At 38.3% G+C, this 21,236-nt stretch overlaps 1 protein-coding gene across 11 annotated transcripts in view; it reads left to right on the forward strand.

Annotated features, from left to right (window-relative positions):
- Positions 1 to 9,576, forward strand: part of ctnnd1 (catenin (cadherin-associated protein), delta 1) — a 39,008-nt gene extending 29,432 nt beyond the window's left edge. For 5 of the 11 annotated variants that reach the window (XM_038290557.1, XM_038290566.1, XM_038290569.1 and 2 more), the window contains 10 exons: positions 1,761 to 1,778; positions 2,099 to 2,164; positions 2,255 to 2,382; positions 2,881 to 3,031; positions 3,114 to 3,309; positions 3,410 to 3,603; positions 4,120 to 4,167; positions 6,031 to 6,107; positions 6,800 to 6,854; positions 7,806 to 9,576. In XM_038290557.1, the coding sequence (XP_038146485.1) occupies positions 1,761 to 1,778; positions 2,099 to 2,164; positions 2,255 to 2,382; positions 2,881 to 3,031; positions 3,114 to 3,309; positions 3,410 to 3,603; positions 4,120 to 4,167; positions 6,031 to 6,107; positions 6,800 to 6,854; positions 7,806 to 7,864 (992 nt within the window). In that variant the 3' untranslated portion in view covers positions 7,865 to 9,576. Of the gene's footprint in view, positions 1 to 1,760; positions 1,779 to 2,098; positions 2,165 to 2,254; positions 2,383 to 2,880; positions 3,032 to 3,113; positions 3,310 to 3,409; positions 3,604 to 4,119; positions 4,168 to 6,030; positions 6,108 to 6,799; positions 6,895 to 7,805 lie in introns of all 11 variants that reach the window. The other 6 variants (XM_038290562.1, XM_038290563.1, XM_038290558.1 and 3 more) reach the window with 6 other exon arrangements.
- The last annotated feature ends 11,660 nt before the right edge of the window (positions 9,577 to 21,236 follow it).

Genomic DNA, 21,236 nt, shown 5'->3' on the forward strand with positions numbered 1-21,236 from the left:
AGGAAGAGTTTCTAAGGTATATGTTCATCTGATGCTCTGCAGAAAAGTTGATTATATAGCAAAAATTATTTCATTCTTTTTTTTATGAACAAACTCTGAGACTTTTAAATGAAAACAGTGTTTTAAAATCACAGCATTTGTATGAAATGCATTTCTGTCGTATTTAACCAAAGTAGTGCTAATATAACAACAGTAGAGACTGTGCTGGAAATGTCTCCTATTTGGTATGTAGGACATGAACATATGTTTGAAACATGAGAAAATTAGAAATAGGATATGTGTATGCACAACAGGATGGAACAACAATGCACATAATCAGCATTTATGGATTTAAACTTAACTTTTTCTCCAATAGTTCCCTGCATTTAAAAGGCTTAAGTCATATTTATAAAGCAGAGCTACCCTAAGTGCTTCCTGCCATTTAAAGCTCTCAGAATAATTTCATGTGGGTTGAAAGAAGGGTTGAAGAACTGAGGCCGACCTCTACAGGCCGTCAGGGCGATGGACGCTTTAAAGAAAAGGAGGGCAAGATTTTCACTGAGGAATTCAAATCTTAAAATAGCGAATATTTGGTGAACCACCAAAGCTTTGTAATTCATCTCGTAGGGAACAAAACCGAAGGCGTCCATTGTCACTCAAACAGCCTCGGGGTGTCCATTTATTTAACTACGCTAAATGCAGTCCATATTTTCTGAGGATTGATTATTGGAAAATAATTAGAAAATAGGAAACATGAAAAACCTTGAAAATTAAGGAAATCCTTTATTTTAGTTAGGTAGACATGTGAGAATCCTTTTGTTTTCAAATTTATAAGGAGTTGCAGATAATTTTTTAAATATACCTTTCATTAAAATATTGCAAGTGTTAGTTTCTAATAAAAAATATACTCTCAAATTTAGCAAAAGTCATGTACATCACTGTTTTAAAGGTTGAACAGTAGATTTTTAGCTCAAGTTTAATAAAACCTGTGTAATAATTTAATATTGTCTTTTGGTTATTCTTTAAAAGCTTTTGTTTAATGAATTTATCATATGAAAATAATTTTTCTTTTTGTTAAATCAAAGCTCTGCTAATATAAAGTTCACATATTATAGAACTGTAGAAATACTTAATCATCTAGTTAAAAACAGGCTTAAATCAGAGGTAGGTTGACCTTTGACCTGCAGAATAACCGAAATGATAACATCTTCTTTTAAGCTGTTTTGGGGTTTAGATATTAGAAAAATCTAACAACATGAAGCTGTAGGATAACAGATCTTTGTAGCCTCAGGCTGTTATCTTTCCTATTGTTTTTTGATTTTTACAGCTGGTTAAAACAATAATTATCATTAAATGGTTTCTTGTCGTTCAAGTTCTTCATTTGTTGGCTCAGTTTGTTGTGATATTATTTCCTGCTTCATAAACTGAGCGCTTATGTTCAAATTTAATTATAGAAGGCTGTGTATCTTCTTTGTGGAAGCTAAACATGTAAAACTATTGCCAATTAATTTCTTTAAAAAACATGAAATATTAAATGAGGATCATGAAATGTTTTCCTTTCTAATTCTGTTGTGTTTTATTAAACATTCATCTGGCATGTCACCTCCTGGCTCTGTTTGGGGCTGTCGGGATGGAAGCACATGTTATCTGGTTGGCAGAGTAATGGCTGCTTTCCTTTTTAATGCCTTTTCTCTTTCCTTTTTTTCCTACCACTCCTCTTCTTCCTCATCCCATCCTTTTTTTTGCTCCTTTTCCTTTTGCCCTGTCTGGCTCGGCCACAGACGAGTGGTTTTCCAAAGGTAAGCTTCCTTTACCTCTGTGTAATGGCACTTGGCATCCTCCGCCTGATCTTGTCTGAGTGGAAGCCGTAGTCAGTAGACTGATCAAGTTTGGGTTTTTAAAACTAACAAGCACGCCTGCTTTTTATTGAGGTCGCCTTGCCTAGTAACCCAGAGTAAAGAATTGCATCTTTATTTTTCCGGTTGTGTGTTTGCGCGTATCTAACCAAACTAGTGCTAATATAACAACAGTAGAGACTTTGCTGGAAATGTCTCCTATTTAGATGTAGGACATGATTGCTAGCTCCTTCAAATAGAATTTTTGGGTTTGCTGCTTCTAGGAAAGAAAGAGGATGATCCAGCTGCAGATACAATAGACATTCCAGCAAGGACCAGCCCTGCTAAAGGTAAGGACACTACTTAGGTCATTTAGGTCATGCTTTATTTTTCCTGACCTCTGCTCATTTCCTGTGGTTGTTGCATGTTCTGTCCAACAGGCTATGAGCTGTTGTTCCAGCCAGAGGTGGTCAACATATACACAAAACTGCTAACGGAGTCCAGTAACCTCACAGTCCTGGAGGCCTCAGCTGGAGCCATTCAGAACTTATGTGCCGGACACTGGACAGTAAGAGCTGCCTAATGTCCCCATCCTGTTCTGTCTCACAGCACAGTATTAGGGAAACAGCTTTTTATATTTCTTTCTTTTCATGAACAGCTCAAGATGTTTTTTTTTTTTTTTGTTGAGCTCAAGATGTTGTTTTTTTTTGTTGGTTTGTTTTTTTTTTTTTTTTGGATCAGAGAGATTTATTTTGTCTTTGACTGATGCACTTTGCTAACTTTATTCAATCTGTGGAAAGAAAACGTATGAAAAGTGAAATCCTGACACAATCTTCAAAAGACTTTTGGCCGCAAAACTATTCAAGAAGAATGTCATTTAATGTAGGGTAGGAAAATGATCATCTAATAATAACTGTTGTTTTCTGGTTGTTTGAGTTTCTAATAATGTGGCGTGTTTAGTAGGGATTTGTTTGTCACTGGAGAGGAATTGTGATGTTTATAATGTTGATGTTTCTAATTGGGTGTGTCTGATGGATGATCCTTTGTTTACATTGTGTCTGCTTAGTATGGACGATACATCCGTTCCTTAATGCGTACTCAGAAAGCTCTCCCTCTGCTGACCGAGCTGCTGGGCCACACAAATGACCGAGTAGTCCGTGCCATGTCCGGAGCCCTCCGCAATCTGGCTATAGATGCACGGAGCAAGGATCTGCTAGGTAAGCTGTCAGAAACCAGGCTTTGTACAGGAACTGTATCTGTTTGGAGTCCTAATGCTTGTTTACCTCGGCCTGTTGGCAGGTAAACATGCCATACCTGCCCTCGTGGCAAACCTGCCTGGTGGCGGGCAGAGTCAACCTGTGCGAGCTCTGAGCGAAGAGACAGTGGTGTCCATACTGAGCACGCTCCATGAAGTGCTGGGATCCAGTGTGGAAGCTGCCAGAAATCTCAGGGACTCGCAAGGAATTGAGCGACTAGTGCTCATTAATAAGGACGGGTAACGGTGGCATCTGATGAATACTCAACGTCAAACTCACACAAAAACGTCTGTTTTGAGAATAAGCATCTTCTTTTTTCTTGTTTTATTCGGGAAACAGTAACCGTTCAGACCGGGAGGTACGTGGAGCTGGGCTGGTGCTACAGACTGTGTGGGGCTATAAAGAGCTCCGTCGCACCCTGGAGAAGGACGGCTGGAAGAAGACAGACTTCATGGTCAACTTAAATCCGCCCAGCAACAGCGACAGGCCCAATGGACGATACGAGGACAGCACTTTGCCTCTCCTAGAGAAAGGTTAGGAGGATGTTTAACTTATAGTTTCACTATATTGACACATTAAAAAAAGAATCTCACTCTTTTATGCGTTACTGTTTCTATTCATACTTTGACGCAACAAATGAGTCATTATAGATTTTATATGATAGATTGTGAAACATATAATGGATATTTTAAACTCCTTTACATATATACCTGACTACAGATTCGGCCTGAGTCATAATGGACTTTTGGGTCGGCTAAAGGAACCCAGATGTCCTGAAGGCTTTATAAGTTGTAAACATTCAAAGGGCAGCATTCATAACCTGAAAATGACTACTATCTTTTGTTCTTAATGCTATTTCATTGATTAAATCTGTGCATAATGCAGTTGCTGGCAAACGGATCAAGCAAGCATGTCTTTCTGTGATTGTTATTGGAAAAATAATCTAATTAGAGCCTTGAACCACCTTGGATTCTAGTGACTATTTGTTAATCTTATATATTTAGAAAATAATTGTATTGAAACAGTTTTAATGTTTTTCTTTCACACAGGTGGGAAAAGTGAGCGAGAAACAATCCCAATGCATGAACTTGGACCAGGCAAGTGCAGAAAGCAAAAACATCCGTCTGCAAGCTAGAACAATGTGGAAGACACAGTGGTTTTCAAGTAAAGATTGAAGCAGTGTTTGCATTTATGTTTACTGATATTAAGTGAATACTTTGAAAAATAACAGCTCGAATGAAATTTTAAAATATACATAAATGTAGATTATATCAGCCTGACTCCTATAACTGTATACTTGCCAGTTTGGCCTAAGCTGAATATTTCTTATTATTATTTTAACCTTTTTGTAAAAAAGATTTTTAGACATTGTCCTTCAGAAAGTTGACTGAACACATTTAAACATCTTCACCACATGTTTGATCTGAGTTTCCATTGCACCAGGCATTACCAAAGATGTGCAAATATTTGCCATTTTTGATTGAATTTGAATTGGTAGGAACTTTTTTATTGGAGAGAGAGAGGTACTGGGGGATATTTAACTGCTTCAGTTGTTTAGATTAGAGATGGAAACATTTTATTTGAGATGAGATGGTAGTAAACCGAATAACTCATTAAGAAGCAAGAAGGTAAAACAAATCTATTTGCCAGTTTTAGTTTCTTGATATTTCAGTGAGCGTTAATCTGAGTTGGACTCTTCAATTAATCTTTTTATCCTAACGGTTCACCCTGATCTCCTACTATTTCATGAAGTGTGCAGATTGCTCATATCTACTCAGCATAATAATGTTCCAGAAAAAGAGAGCTTCTCCTTAAAAATCAAAATTCAAAGGACCCACAAGTCAATTTCATAATGATGATAATAATTTAACTTTATTGATCTCACATTGGAGAAATTTACCTTTGCGTTTAACCCAGCCCCTTGGGGAGCAGTTGGCTGCCATTGTGCGGTGCCCAGGGAGCAATGTGGGGTTAAGGGTCTTTGCTGAGGGACCCAGAGTGGCAGTCTGTGGGAGTGGGGCTCGGATTTAGAACCTTAGGATTCCAATCTCTATGCCCCAACCACTAGTCCTCCACTCGCCCATAAAAAAAAGTTTGTTCATAAAACTACAAAGCTGGTTATGTACAGTTATACCTATACCTGTCAAGCTTGAAAATATTGGAAATATTACGACATCCATTGTGACATTTGAATACCCCAGTCAAGCTCCAGTATCTGTAGTATTTTAAGAAATTTGAAAAGACCAGTCAACCAATTGCAAACTTCAATAAAGCGATCTGATTTTGGCCTGCAATTGTAGTGTCTGTTGCGTTTGGAGAGGCAGATCAATCTTTTTTGTTCTTTTACTCTAATTTCATAGTACAATAACACACGAAATTTACGGCAGATTGACACGGGAGATAAACGGAAAGAGGGGTGAAATACTAAAATGTTTACATTTTTTGTATAAAAGGACATTAGATACATTTAGACTACCTTATTTTAGGAAGATCTGGTTTGAGCAACAGGTACAGTTTTGCGTTTCTGTATTCTATATAGTCTAAGTTTTGAAATCTGATCGGAATGTGTAGAGTTGACCACAGGCAGCATACATTGGCTTTACCTTACAGCCAATTTAGCCTTTAAAGTAGCTTAAGGACTTTTGTCAGGAATGGGCCCAAATTCCAGCAGACTATTGAGATTCTTTTGTGTGAAAAAAAAACTGAGACATGTCATACAGTTTAAAGTAAACTCTACCAAATATTTAGGGACATATGTGAGAGAACGTGAGAGAAATCTAAAACTATAAAATGATAGCAGTTCTAAAAAACCTAGAAACCAGGAAAGGTTTGTGGTTTTAAATCTGCTGCAGCCTGTTTCAGCTCCTCTGGATGTGGTTTCCGTTGAAATCAGGTATTTTTAATGCCTTCTTTTATTCTGTGTTCCACATGATCTGAAAAGGCTTCGGTTTTCCCTACAGATGCTTACTCAACACTGGACCAGAGGGGCAGAAAGAACAGTCTGGATAACACACTTGAAGCGGCTGACCAAGTACAGGTAGAGAATCCACCACTTCCCCAACCCTGCTTTACTGCACCCCAGGTGAAACCAGAGCTATCTCACTGCTAAAAAAAAAAAAAAAAAAAAAGCTAAATATCAGCTCACTTCCAGAACCTCCGTCTTAACCCACTTATTAAGATAAGAGTATTTTCCTTAACCTCTGTGTAACTGTTGTGGGTCAATTAAAACATAATGTTTCTTCAGCTCCTCCCCTTCATTCAGAAGATGTATCTGCTCAAACATATCTCTCATTAAACTGAGCTATAGACAAGTCATTGGATTGCTTGCTAAAAGGTTGGAAATTCATGGAAGTGATTATATCATGTGCAACACGGTGGACGGGAATGTTGTTGTGTGAATGTTCTCACACCCACAGACGGCATGTTGTTGCATGTCCTGTTAAAGCAAAGTGCTCCGTCTCTATCTTTCACATTATCTCCTGTGTGTCCTGAAACATGAACTGACATTGCACTAACATTTTGAAACTCTTCTTCTTTTTTTTTTTGCCATCTCACCCTTTTTCTCTCTTTTAACAACTTCCTCTGTTTGTCGTCTCACACTTTTCTTTTTTCCATCATCTTTTTGTTCACCTCGCTCTGTGTCGCCTCACCTCTGGGCTCCTCTTCCCGTCTTTTCCAACTATCACACACTCCCTCTCTCTCTCTTTTATATTTTGTCTCCTCTCTCAGGGAGGGATGTATGGGGAGAGGCAGGCTTCCTTGCCTCTTTTGGATTCTTACGATGGTTAGGCCACACCCACTGTCACACTGCATGTCAGCGCATGGTATGTGTGTCCCACTGGCTTCTCCACTCAACTCACCGCATGGCCTAATATTTTAGACATTGGTAAAAATACCTTGCAAAAGTAAATACACGCAGAGTTAAGGCAGGTGCTGCTTTTCTTCTCAATGATGTTGTGAAAGATGGAGTTTAGCACTCGCCTGCAGCCATGGAAGTGATTGCTTCATCTTAATGTATAGACGTTGGTGTGACTCCTTCCTATCTGGCCCTTAAGGCAGAGCAGCACCCAGAACATGTTGGACATTCTGATCCAAATCAGACCTTTTTTTCCTTTTCTTTGTCTACATGCAGATTTTCTATGCAGTCCAGGTTTGGGAAAGTGTTGAATTAGATTGATCATCATGTCTTTAGGGATAACTTTCTGGGAAAGCTGGATAAAGCTGATATAAAATGATAGATACTGATAGTAATTGTAAAGAAAATTCTTATTTTACAAATTAGGGAAACTCCTGAAGGCAATAGATACCCTAATTTATTTCTTTTTAATTGTTATAGAGAAACAAAAGATGCAAAATGTAGATTCTTGGTGAGCTTTTAGATTTTTATCGCTGAGGATACTAGTTGGAAACCATTCAGCAATTTATTCACTATCTTCTAATACTTTTGCAAGGCAGTGTAAGGGCTCCCATTGTTTTTATGGAGCTCCCTCTCATTGTATTGTAGCCAGTCAGTTGTTTTGCTCCCCCTGCTGGTGGAAAGTGTTATTTTTGTACTCTTGATGTGAGTTTTATTTTTTTCTGTACAGTGTTTGTCATAAGATGTGATGACATCCCACAGCTGCAGCCTGTGTATTTTTGTATTATAATTTTCTGAGTTTGAATTTTTGGGGCATTATCACTTTTTTCAATTGATTAAAATATATTTTTTTAATTTTCTGTTTTTTCTTTTCTTTAGAAGAACTGATTGTGTGCATCTCAAGACGACAGCCTCCTCCAACTTACTGCCCTTGCTGAACCAACAATGGGGGGAGGGGACCACTACCAGGATTTAACTCCCAACATTTACACTCACTCCTCTCTGTCACAGCTTCTCTTCTCTCTCTTTCTCTCTGTTACATTCCTGCAGCAAACACCTGAATGATCCCGCAGAAAGCGATGCAGATCTGAAGCTCTCCCCGCAGATGACTGTTTGCGACACTATAACCACTCCCTTTGATTTTGTGGCCTATGAAACAACACTACAGTACAGCCAACCAGAAGGACACTAAAAGGCCTCATTTGACATGTTTTAATGTAAACGACCTGACTGGAACACTTTATGGGGATGTTTTGAACTCATAACACTATTTTGAAAAAAAAAAACAAAAAAAAAAACAAGGGAATGTATGTTTTTCTAGCTCTTTGTTCAAAAAATTCACAGAGGATAATAATTTCTGTCTTATATCTGTTCAAAGCTTTTCCTCTTCTTGATGTAGTGGTTGATCCTCTGCGTGCTTTGCCCTGTACTGCTACTTATCTACAATGTGCCGTAACTGTGCCAAAATGTCGAGACGAATGCAAAATCTCGGGTATGCCGCCTGTGTTTTTTATGTTTGCATCGCCGACCTCTTTTGGGCAGCTGAATTTGGTTAATATCCATCAATATAATCAGAGCAAGTGTCTGTAATAGATATGTATCTGCACAGAGGAATACATTTTCTTTTTCCCTTCCTACTTGTCGGAATGGACAGAATAGTCCGTATTTGAAGTGATCCTTCCGTCAAATCTTGGGAGACGCCAGAATTTCCGTCAAACTGGATCTGCTGGTCTTTAAACCTGAATGTGCAAGAAAACTGTTGTTAGCACTGAGCTAACTGGAGTGCCTCACATATTGGATGTATTCTACATGTTCTGGAAAACCTTAATGTTTTAACCGTCTCTTACCGCTGCAACTTATACGTTGGAAATGCTGAATTCTGACATCTTTTTTTGGAAAAATAAGTGAATGAATGCTTCAAATCTGTTTCTATGGTTCAACGCTCTCAGTTTCTGTTTATTTCTCAGCTTCTGCTTCAGAACACTACTTGGGAGACAACTCTACGCTGATAATTCACCCACATTTGTTAGTGCCGAGTGAGATGTAGATACTGACTGGATTATTAAAAGAAGCACTATAGGGAGAATGTTTATTTTTGTTTCATGAATTTTTTTTCCACCTTTTGTTTTCCTTGCCAGGTTAAAAAAAAAAAAAAAAATGTCTCATGTTTCCGGACAAGTTGCCTTTATACATGATTTAAGTTGGAAAACAGCAAGGTTTAATGTCAGAAAAAAGAAAAGTTTGTTAAAGAGGCATAGAACCCAATTTGCTACTAGTTAAAATGGTGAAAAGAATAAAAGCACATCTAAACTTTATATATATATTATATAAATATACCAGAGAATATTTGTTAATTTTAATGGTTTTATGTATTTTCTTTTCATTTTGATTTGGGGATTAATTGTTTCGGGTGTGCTGGGTGAATGCATATGCAATCGTTTTTTATTTTTTGATTTAAAAAGAGAAACTCAAGTTTACGTCTTAATTGCAAACCAATTTAGCTGGATAAAAAAAAAAAAGTTTGTAAGCAGAAAATTCTGATTGTGAACTACACCTTAATCTCTGCCTTGGCTCTCAAAAGTTGCACATTCTCATTTATGATTGAATTATGTAACTAGCAATAATGTTTTTAATAAAAAACGAAAGATTTCTGTCTTGTCTATCGGTGTGATGTTTTTATATTTTTGTTATTACTGTATCACTGAGTAATCCATTGCATCACTTCTTTTTGCATTTTCCACAGCTTGCATTGAAAATAATTAGTAGCCATATTTTTATTATTTATCCTGTAAAATATTTAGCTAGACTTGCACATCAGTTGGGTTTTCTTGTGGGTTGGCTTCCTGTGGATCGTTTTAAAGTTAGGATTTCTAATCTGATGAAGGTTTTATTCCAAGCTATGTTGCCCCCTGTAGGGTTTAAATGGACTGCTGCTCAGCTGGTCACTCAAATTTCCCTTTGCTTAATGGTAAGTAGAAAAGTTGGACAGTATTAAAATATTTAGAAATTAGTGTTTGTGTTAATTTCAAGCTCTGCAAATCTGCTCTTTTCTGCTTTAATTAACACCACATGTCTCTGAAACAGAGATCCATATACTACTTTGAAAAACTTTGAAGCCTCTCCCCAAAACCAGGATTTCTTTAAAAGTGATTTCCATCAAAAGGTTAAAAAACTGTTTGGATTTTGGCTGTTTTTTCCAGAGTAATGGTTCAATCACAAAGCTCAGTGAAATTTAGATAGAAATCAGTCATAACTGAACTGCTTGATAGGAGGAAATTTAACCGTTTTTAACTATTTTTGAATTTCCAGTGACAGTATTGATTAGAATTTCCAATGTTTTCAGTCTTTTGTTCTTCCTCTTATTGAAGCCAACAAATATTAGCATAAACACAAATTGTTGGTCCCCTCATTTGAGGAAAAACATTTCTAAGTGGAAATAACAAACCTAAAAAAGTAATAAAACATTTATAAAAAAATATACACTCATGAAAGTGGCGTGGGCAAACATGATGGTACTCTTAATATTTAATTGCACAACCTCTTAAGGCAATCGTAACCAAATAATTTCTGTAACTATTAATGATACTTATTTTGGTCCATTCCTCATGTGCAAATTACTCCTGTTGTCTCAGGTCGGAAGGCTGCCTTTTCCAAACAGCATGTTTTATCTCCTTCCAATGATTTTCAAAAGGATTTAAATTAGTGTTTATAGAAGTCCAATGTTTTCTTCCTAACCATTTTTGGCTGTTTTATTATCCTGTTTCAAGACCCATGACTGCGACTGAGACCAAGCATTCTGACTCTTGGCAGCACATTTCTCTCTAGAATCCCTTGATAGTCATGAGATTTCATCGTATTAGCCCCCCTGTGTCAGATGAAGCAAAGCAGCCCAGAACATAACAGAGCCTCCTCCGTGTTCCACACAGGGACATTGTTCTTTTCTTGATATATTTCGTTTATTCCATCACTGAAAGAAGTTTAAATTTTGTCTCTTCTGTCCATTGGACATTCTACTGGAAGCTTTGTGACTTAACATGCAGTTTGGTGAATTCCAGTCTGGCTTTTAAATGATTTATGTTTAACAACGGTGTCCTGATTAGTCTTTTCACATTAAATCAATTTTGGCTCAAACAAAAACTGTTTCTTGAGTTTGAAGTTCACATTAAATCCAATTAGAAATGTATTTGGGCCCTTTTGTTACAATTCGGGTTTTCAGTCTAATTAATTTGTCATAACTTTTCCTCCTGGTTGGCTACAGTCCGTGGATCTTGAAGTTCTGCATATGTACAACTGTAGTCAGAGGATCTTATAGCCTTTACCTTTAAGATGCATGTCTATATCTCAGAGAATAGACTTTAAAATACTTCTGTTAGTCTATAAATCTCTGAATGGCTTAGCACCTAAATACATCACAGACATGCTATCAGTGTATCAACCCTCCAGACCACTCAGGTCTTCTGGCTCCAGCCTGCTCTGCATACCTAGAACCAGAACTAAACATGGAGAAACAGCATTTAGTTCCTATGCTCCACTTATCTGGAACAAAATTCCAGAAAACTGTAAAAGTGCGGAAAGCCTGAGTTCCTTTAAATCAAGACTAAAAACAGATTTGTATAGGATTGCCTTTGACTGTTCTAGTTAAACAGTTCAACTGAAACATCATTAGTTCTACTTTTTTATTTTATTTATTATGTTTTTCCTACTTGCTTTGATTCTGTTTTATTTTCCTATATTTTAATCATGTAAAGCACTTTGCATTGTTTTTGTACTGAATTGTGCTATACAAATAAATTTGCCTTGCCTATAATGTTCTTTCTACTCTTCTGAAATGTCTTTCCTTGGATTCCTCTGGTCCATGTTGAGTGTTGTACACATCATGTCATCAAACAGCATAGTGACTACCTGTCGCCATATATTTATATATATATATATATGCAAACATGTTCATTCCTTTCTACAGGTGCTGGTCATAAAATTAGAATATCATGAAAAAGTAGATTGATTTCAGTAATTCCATTTAAAAAGTGAAACTTGTATATTATATTCATACATTACATACAAACTCATATATTTCAGATGTTTATTTTGTTTAATTTTGATGATTACAAATGACAACAAATGAAAATCTCAAATTCATCATATCAGAAAATTAGAATATTGTGAAAAGGTTCAAAATTGATGGCCCCTGGTGCCACACTCTAATCAGCTAATTAACTCAAACCACCTGCAAAAGCCTTTAAATGGTCTTTCAGTCTAGTTCTATAGGCTACACAATCATGGGGAAGACTGCTGACTTGACAGTTGTCCAAAAGACGACCATCGACACCTTGCACAAGGAGGGCAAGACACAAAAGGTCATCGCTAAAGAGGCTGGCTGTTCACAGAGCTCAGTGTCCAAGCACATTAATAGAGAGGCGAAGGGAAGGAAAAGATGTGGTCGAAAAAAGTGTACAAGCAAGAGAGATAACCGCACCCTGGAGAGGATTGTGAAACAAAACCCATTCAAAAATGTGGGGGAGATTCACAAAGAGTGGACTGCAGCTGGAGTGAGTGCTTCAAGAACCACCACACACAGACGTATGAAAGACATGGGTTTCTGCTGTCGCATTCCTTGTGTCAAGCCACTCTTGAACCGCAGACAGCGTCAGAAGCGTCTTGCCTGGGCTAAAGAGAAACAGGACTGGACTGCTGGTGAGTGGTCCAAAGTCATGTTCTCTGATGAAAGTAAATTTTGCATTTCCTTTGGAAATCAAGGTCCCAGAGTCTGGAGGAAAAGAAGAGAGGCACTTCATCCACGTTGCTTGAAGTCCAGTGTAAAGTTTCCACAGTCAGTGATGGTTTGGGGTGCCATGTCATCTGCTGGTGTTGGTCCATTGTGTTTTCTGAGGTCCAGGGTCAACGCAGCCACATACCAGGAAGTTTTAGAGCACTTCATGCTTCCTGCAGCTGACCAACTTTTTGGAGATGCAGATTTCATTTTCCAACAGGACTTGGCACCTGCACACAGTGCCAAAGCTACCAGTACCTGGTTGAAGGACCATGGTATCCCTGTTCTTAATTGGCCAGCAAACTCTCCTGACCTTAACCCCATAGAAAATCTATGGGGTATTGTGAAGAAGAAGATGCAATACACCAGACCCAACAATTCAGAAGAGCTAAAAGCCACTATTAGAGCAACCTGGGCTATCATAACACCTGAGCAGTGCCACAGACTGATCGACTCCATGCCACGCCGCATTGCTGCAGTAATACAGGCCAAAGGAGGCCCAACTAAATACTGAGTGCTGTACATGCTCATACTTTTCATGTTCATACTTTTCAGTTGGCCAACATTTCTATAAATCCTTTGTTTTTATTGGTCTTCAGTAATATTCTAATTTTCTGATATGATGAATTTGAGATTTTCATTTGTTGTCATTTGTAATCATCAAAATTAAACAAAATAAACATCTGAAATATATGAGTTTGTATGTAATGTATGAATATAATATACAAGTTTCACTTTTTAAATGGAATTACTGAAATCAATCTACTTTTTCATGATATTCTAATTTTATGACCAGCACCTGTAGGTGTACCAGTCTGTTACTTAAGTAACAGACTGAACCACCCCTAGCACCAACAACTTTAAATGCTTTTGATAAATAACCAGTTAGTTTGAGCTTGAATTTACCATCCGATTGTTTGATATTCTTTTCATTATTACCGGGTCTCGTTAATCCCAGCAAGTTTCAAAGCTGCAAAACAGTCCCAGACCATCACACTACCACCATCTTTTCCTGTATGCCTTTCTTTTGCTGAAATGTGGTGTTACTTTTAAAAATGATGCACTTTCCTAAACCGTTCAACAATTGCCTTGTCAGTCCACAGAATATTTCCCAAAAATCTTGCAGTTCATCAAGACTCTTCCAATGCAAGCTATTTTTGCCTAGTCTCTCTCCTATGGTAAATGCCCTGTACTTAGATAGCGTTTGTCAAAGTCAACAGCTGAAGGCCTTAGAAAAGACGAGAAGATTCACCCATTTACACAAACACCCATGTTCATGGTGGTAGGCTATATTGTAGCTACTGGCAGAAGCAAGGCTGCCATACACAAGTCCCACCGGGCCCTCTGACCACCATCAATTGGCAACACGTTCCTTAACCAAGGACACAATGACATTGAAAGCCATAGCTGGGTGTTGAACTGACCCTTCAGTTGTAGGGTAAACTCCTGCATCCAACACCGCTGCACCAAAACTAAAGAACTAAAAGCTGCTTCTCCATGCTTGGTTAGCACAGTAGATTTGAGCCAGAAGACATGAGAGGTCTGGGTGGATAATACTGTGACTGCAAATCTGGAATGTATTTTGAAGTTAAGCCATTCAGGGATTTTATAGACAAACAGAAATTTTTTTAAGTCTATTTTGTGGAATATAGTGAACTAGTGAAAGCTAATGATTTTAGATCTGGGGTGTTTTGCTCTATTTTCTTAGTTCTAGTTAGGATATTGGCAGCATCATTCTGGATCAACTACAGTTGTCTCATCAACTTCTTAAGCAGACAAGTGAATACACCATTACAATAATCAGTTATACTAACAAAAAGGGGTTAGTTTTTAAGGTGCTGCTGAGACATTAGTCATTAAATCTTAAAGACGTTCTCTACTTGATAGAAGACAGATTTTCTTACTGTCTTTTTTTAGCCTCTGAAGGTTCAGGTCAGAGACCATCATTACAGTCAGATTTGGAGCCTGATTGGTGGTTTCTAGCTGTAATGTGCAACTTTTAAACACTCCTCCTTTGGTCCCAAAAGTATTTCTTCAGTTTGGTCAGCTGAAGAGAATGCTGGCATATCCATGCATCAGTTGCTTCTATGCATTTGCCAAGTTCTTGCATGGATTCAGAGCGACTTTCTAATGTTTTCTGCGTAGTTATGGTGAATTCTGTTGGGAGAATGTAGGTATTAAATAGGAGGGGCCCTAAGATGGTTCCTTGGAGAACACCATATGTAATTGTTGTCGTCTCATGTTATTTATTGAGACAAAAAAGCTGCTGTTCATAAAATAGAATTTAAATCAGTCCAGTTCTGTACCAGAAAGGCCAACCGAGTTTTTCCAGTTGCTGATTTAAATTGGAGCCATTTAACGGTGTTGGTGTCATTTTTTCACAAGATCTTGTTCAAATCTATATATCCTATAAACATAAATTATTGCAGATCTTCCAATATTTTGTGCTGGAGCAGGGGTCTTCAACGTTTTCCAGGCCAAGGACCCCGAAACTGATGGCGAGATAATCATATATATTGTATGAAATTGTGTTATACCAAACTGGTCCTATAGTCACTCTATTACAGATGGAGTAATGGGATTATTAAAGTATTTCTGATTCGGATTCCCTGTTGATGGAACAGGTGTTGTGAATGAAACTGTGACCAGCTTGAAAGAGCTCCTGTGTGTCCCTGAATGTATGTATTGATGACTGAAAGACATCTTCTGCCTCCATTTATCTGTTTACTACAGCTTGTTGAGTTAATGTGTATTTAAGGACATTTCAATTATTGGAAAAAATTGCAGGGAGGAATATAAAAAAAGTCTAATCAACCAAAACTTTCGTGACCCCAATGCAGTACCTCTTTGGACCCCCTAGGGGTCGCGGACGCCCTGTTGAGGACCTCCGTGCTGGAGAGAAGCATCCCGCTGCAGCCTGCGGGAAGGCGGGGCTTGACATCAAGCTCCGCCCACATCAAGCACAGCCATATTGGAAATGCTGACGTAACAGGGGAGGGACACACATAGACATAGATATATGTATATATATATATACACTATATTGCCAAAAGTATTTGCTCACCTGCCTTGACTCACATATGAGCTTAAGTGACATCCCGTTCCTAATCCATAGGGTTCAATATGACGTCGGTCCACCCTTTGCAGCTAGAACAGCTTCAACTCTTCTGGGAAGGCTGTCCACAAGGTTTAGGAGTGTGTTTATGGGAATTTTTGACCATTCTTCCAGAAGCGCATTTGTGAGGTCGCACACTGATGTTGGACGAGAAGGCCTGGCTCTCAGTCTCCGCTCTAATTCATCCCAAAGGTGTTCTATCGGGTTGAGGTCAGGACTCTGTGCAGGCCAGTCAAGTTCATCCACACCAGACTCTGTCATCCATGTCTTTATGGACCTTGCTTTGTGCACTGGTGCACAGTCATGTTGGAAGAGGAAGGGGCCAGCTCCAAACTGTTCCCACAAAGTTGGGAGCATGGAATTGTCCAAAATGTCTTGGTATGCTGAAGCATTCAGAGTTCCTTTCACTGGAACTAAGGGGCCAAGCCCAGCTCCTGAAAAACAACCCCACACCATAATCCCCCCTCCACCAAACTTTACACTTGGCACAATGCAGTCAGACAAGTACCGTTCTCCTGGCAACCGCCAAACCCAGACCCGTCCATCAGATTGCCAGATGGAGAAGCGCGATTCGTCACTCCAGAGAACGCGTCTCCACTGCTCTAGAGTCCAGTGGCGGCGTGCTTTACACCACCGCATCCGACGCTTTGCATTGCACTTGGTGATGTATGGCTTGGATGCAGCTGCTCGACCATGAAACCCATTCCATGAAGCTCTCTGCGCACTGTTCTTGAGCTAATCTGAAGGCCACATGAAGTTTGGAGGTCTGTAGTGATTGACTCTGCAGAAAGTTGGCGACCTCTTCGCACTATGCGCTTCAGCATCCGCTGACCCCGCTCCGTCAGTTTACGTGGCCTACCACTTCGTGGCTGAGTTGCTGTCGTTCCCAAACACTTCCATTTTCTTATAATACAGCTGACAGTTGACTGTGGAATATTTAGGAGCGAGGAAATTTCACGACTGGATTTGTTGCACAGGTGGCATCCTATCACAGTTCCACGCTGGAATTCACTGAGCTCCTGAGAGCGACCCATTCTTTCACAAATGTTTGTAAAAACAGTCTGCATGCCTAGGTGCTTGAATTTATACACCTGTGGCCATGGAAGTGATTGGAACACCTGATTCCAATAATTTGGATGGGTGAGCAAATACTTTTGGCAATATAGTGTATATATATATATATATATATATATATATATATATATATATATATATATATATATATATATATATATATATATATATATATATATATATATATATATATATATCTTAATTGTGAAAAGTTATCCCTCGAGCCCTGACGTCAATAGTCCGTCAATTTAAACAAAAAGACGCCGCAAAGTGTTGAGGCATCATTAGTGTGTTCAGCTTGAATCAGCAGGTTTGACTACCAGGTCGACCGCCCCAATATGGCGGCCGTAATTCCTGCGCCGCGAAAGCCAATGCGGGGTCTACTCATTTTATGTCTATGGGGAAGCACATGAAGAGAGAAGAAAAGTCGCGGCTGAATTATTCGTCGTAAAAACACGTTTTCAATGGCTGTAAGTGTTTTCTTTATGTAATTAGTCACAGATATATAACATTCTTTAAAATAACTGGCCGTGTTGTTGCATGTTAGCAGCTAGCTTGCATTGCCATAGTCAAGGATTGGAATTTCTTGCAAAAGATTTGTATTGACGTGGTGACAAACTGACTTGAATGTGTTTTTTTATTATTTTGATTAACATGCATGAAAGGTTGTATTATTATTATTATTATTATTATTATTTGTAACGAATGACAATCTCGTTAGGAAATTGAGGATAATCTAGACTATGAAGGAAACATTGTGGTCAACACTGACCTGCGCATCATGGCGACGAGTCATTTCTATAAATTTGTACAAATATGGCTATTTGTACAAATTTATCAAATTTATGGCTATATATTTTATGTAGTTTAAAAGCCTTTTTTTGTAGTTTTGTATATCGTTAGGCTAAATATGAATGAGCTTAAGATGCCTGCCACCATGAAGACAGAAAAATGACAGGAAAATTTAGGTTAATCATTTCATTAAAATGTGTTTACGGGACGAATTAAATAAAGTTTAAAGGGACAAAATGGTCAATCAGATTGTTTAACCAAAAATGAAAGAGCTTTGTAAAGAGTGAAAGTACTACATTGTAGATGCAGGTATGTAAAAAATGCAACAGTAAAGATTGTTAAAGGTAAACTGAAAAAAGAAATACATTTCTTTTTTTTTCTCAGCACCCTACCCATTTGGAAGGTGCCCTGGACCTTCGGTCTTTTCAGAGGGATGGACTGTATGAATGCCCATGCTGTATGTTCACGTGCAAACATACATACCAGATGGATATTCATTTGCAAAATCACTTGAAGCTAGCAGTGAAGCACAAAGGTAAAGTTTGTATGGATGGAATTTTGTATGTTTATGGCAACTATGGTGAAATATCTCCTACATGTTGGAATAGCTGGCCTTTCAGATGTATGTATAACATTATTTTTTTTCTTTACAGGATTTACCATCTGTAAATGCAGTAGGCCGTGCAGAAAGTTTGCACATTTTCATTGCCCGCACTGCATCAACACCATTATACGGAAGGACCAATTTGAGATTCACTTGAAGGGGCATCTGTCTCCAGCTCCCTTGCCTCATTCAGCAGCGCTTTCAGCCTCACCACATTCTCCACCTCCACCCCCGCCCCCTTGCCTCATTCAACGGTGCTTTCGGCCTCACCACAGTCTCCAGCTCCTTTCACCTTGTCAAATTCCCTAGCCTCTGCAGCACCTGGCTCATTCTCCATGCGAGTGCCATTGCCTCCCCCACCACCGCCAATTTGCAAGGCCAAAGAGTCAGTGGTATGTCCACACTGTGGATTGAAGTTGAACAGGCGCAATTTACGGGTGCACCTGCAGAGACGCCACACTGTAGTGAAACCTGACATAACCGCTCAACACCACCTGTGCTGCCAGTGCATTGATTTTGACAATGGTGTTTTTGCTGTTGCCAAGTCATTTACATCATCAAGCACACCAATTCACGTAATAAAGAGGACATGGGGGGAAAATCAGATGACGTGCTGTGAATTGGATGTCATCATTCAAGGCAGAACACCGAATTCCTTTTGCGGTTGTAATATGTTCTTCTTGCAACCGGCAATATAAAGACTGTGTGGGCTTCACCGGCAATGGAAGACGAGGAGAGTACCCAAGGTACTACTGTGATACCAAACCCGGACACTGCCCTGAATGTCAATAATCAATCAGTTTGTTTTCCAGTCTTTCAGACATGTCTGTTGTCACACATTGTTCGTTTTTTTTGTCTTTTTCTGTGACCTTCTATTTTAAAACATTTCTGATGAAGCACATTTGCCTTTTAACTTGTGTAGTCATTCTTTTTGAGTTGTTTCAATATTATGTAACTTTTTGAATGTTCCTTTTGCTATAGCTCATTCATTCATTTAGGTTTTATAGAAATATTGTTCCAATATTATTCCAGACAAAGTTACATTGTAGCTGTAAGATGTTGAAAAGAGAGTGAACCAATAAAGTGATTGTAAATATACTGTAACAGCATTGTTTAACAATTTCATAACCTTTTTTTAAATTTAACATACAAGCAAAGTTAAGAACGTGCAATATTTTATGTTTAAATAAAATGTTTCCTAAAATTTTTGAACAATGACTGGAATCAATAGAATTTTTATTTGCAAGCCTGACATACAGTGAAGTTGTTTGTTTTACCAGTCAGAATAAGATTTATTTTACCTTTTTTTGTAATAAATGAAGCACATAGAAAAACACATTGTTCGGTTACATAGTCATATTACAAACATAAGATTAAGGTATGCCTAACAACAGTGGAGACCGGATGGGGGTGATGGAAGCTCAGGTGAGGAGCACATGACAATAAAGAAGTCTAAGTCTAATTGCACACATCAAGCCGGACTTTATGAAGGGTGGAGGAGATGAAGCTACCGCCGTTAGGCTGGGACAGAGGCGCATGATTAAGTGATCCGCTGAGCAGATAAGATGAAGGTAGTTATAGTTAGAATTTACACACTAGTTTAATCCAGTGACTTTATTCAAAAATGTTTTCATATAGAAAAAAAAAAAACATCATCCACAGTGGATCATTCTCTCTTGCTAAGAGTGCTGTAAAAAAGGATGTTGATTTAAACATTAACATTAGTAAAAATGAGTTAAGGAATATTATAAAAATGTATTTCAAGAAGAAATGACAAGAACAGTGGGATAAAGGAGGGAATGCTCAATTTTATTATAGTATTCAAAAAAAGGTTGGAGAATCAAGAAAATGTAATAGAATTAAAAAAGAAGAAGATATATCTAGGATAAGGTTCGGACATGCAGGATTAAATAGTACTCTTAAAATAATGAAAAGGCATAATACAGGGTGTTGTATTTGTGGGAAATTAGAAACTTTCCAACATATTTTTTTAGAATGTTATAAATATACTCAGGAAAGAGATGTTGCGTAGAGAGTTAGGCGGGAATAAAAACAAACTAGATATAAGGGAATTGTTTCAAAGGTCATCTGGGGATGTAGTTTTTGGGAGTATTTTTAATTTTCTAAGAAGAACGGGTATTTTAGGAAGAATATACAGGTGCTGGTCATAAAATTAGAATATCATGAAAAAATAGATTGATTTCAGTAATTCCATTTAAAAAGTGAAACTTGTATATTATATTCATACATTACATACAAACTCATATATTTCAGATGTTTATTTTGTTTAATTTTGATGATTACAAATGACAACAAATGAAAATCTCAAATTCATCATATCAGAAAATTAGAATATTACTGAAGACCAATAAAAACAAAGGATTTATAGAAATGTTGGCCAACTGAAAAGTATGAACATGAAAAGTATGAGCATGTACAGCACTCAGTATTTAGTTGGGCCTCCTTTGGCCTGTATTACTGCAGCAATGCGGCGTGGCATGGAGTCGATCAGTCTGTGGCACTGCTCAGGTGTTATGATAGCCCAGGTTGCTCTAATAGTGGCTTTTAGCTCTTCTGAATTGTTGGGTCTGGTGTATTGCATCTTCTTCTTCACAATACCCCATAGATTTTCTATGGGGTTAAGGTCAGGAGAGTTTGCTGGCCAATTAAGAACAGGGATACCATGGTCCTTCAACCAGGTACTGGTAGCTTTGGCACTGTGTGCAGGTGCCAAGTCCTGTTGGAAAATGAAATCTGCATCTCCAAAAAGTTGGTCAGCTGCAGGAAGCATGAAGTGCTCTAAAACTTCCTGGTATGTGGCTGCGTTGACCCTGGACCTCAGAAAACACAATGGACCAACACCAGCAGATGACATGGCACCCCAAACCATCACTGACTGTGGAAACTTTACACTGGACTTCAAGCAACGTGGATGAAGTGCCTCTCTTCTTTTCCTCC

The sequence above is a fragment of the Cyprinodon tularosa genome, unplaced genomic scaffold (genome assembly GCF_016077235.1).
Source record: "Cyprinodon tularosa strain WSP-4 unplaced genomic scaffold, ASM1607723v1 ctg283, whole genome shotgun sequence".
Classification (NCBI taxonomy): domain Eukaryota; kingdom Metazoa; phylum Chordata; class Actinopteri; order Cyprinodontiformes; family Cyprinodontidae; genus Cyprinodon; species Cyprinodon tularosa.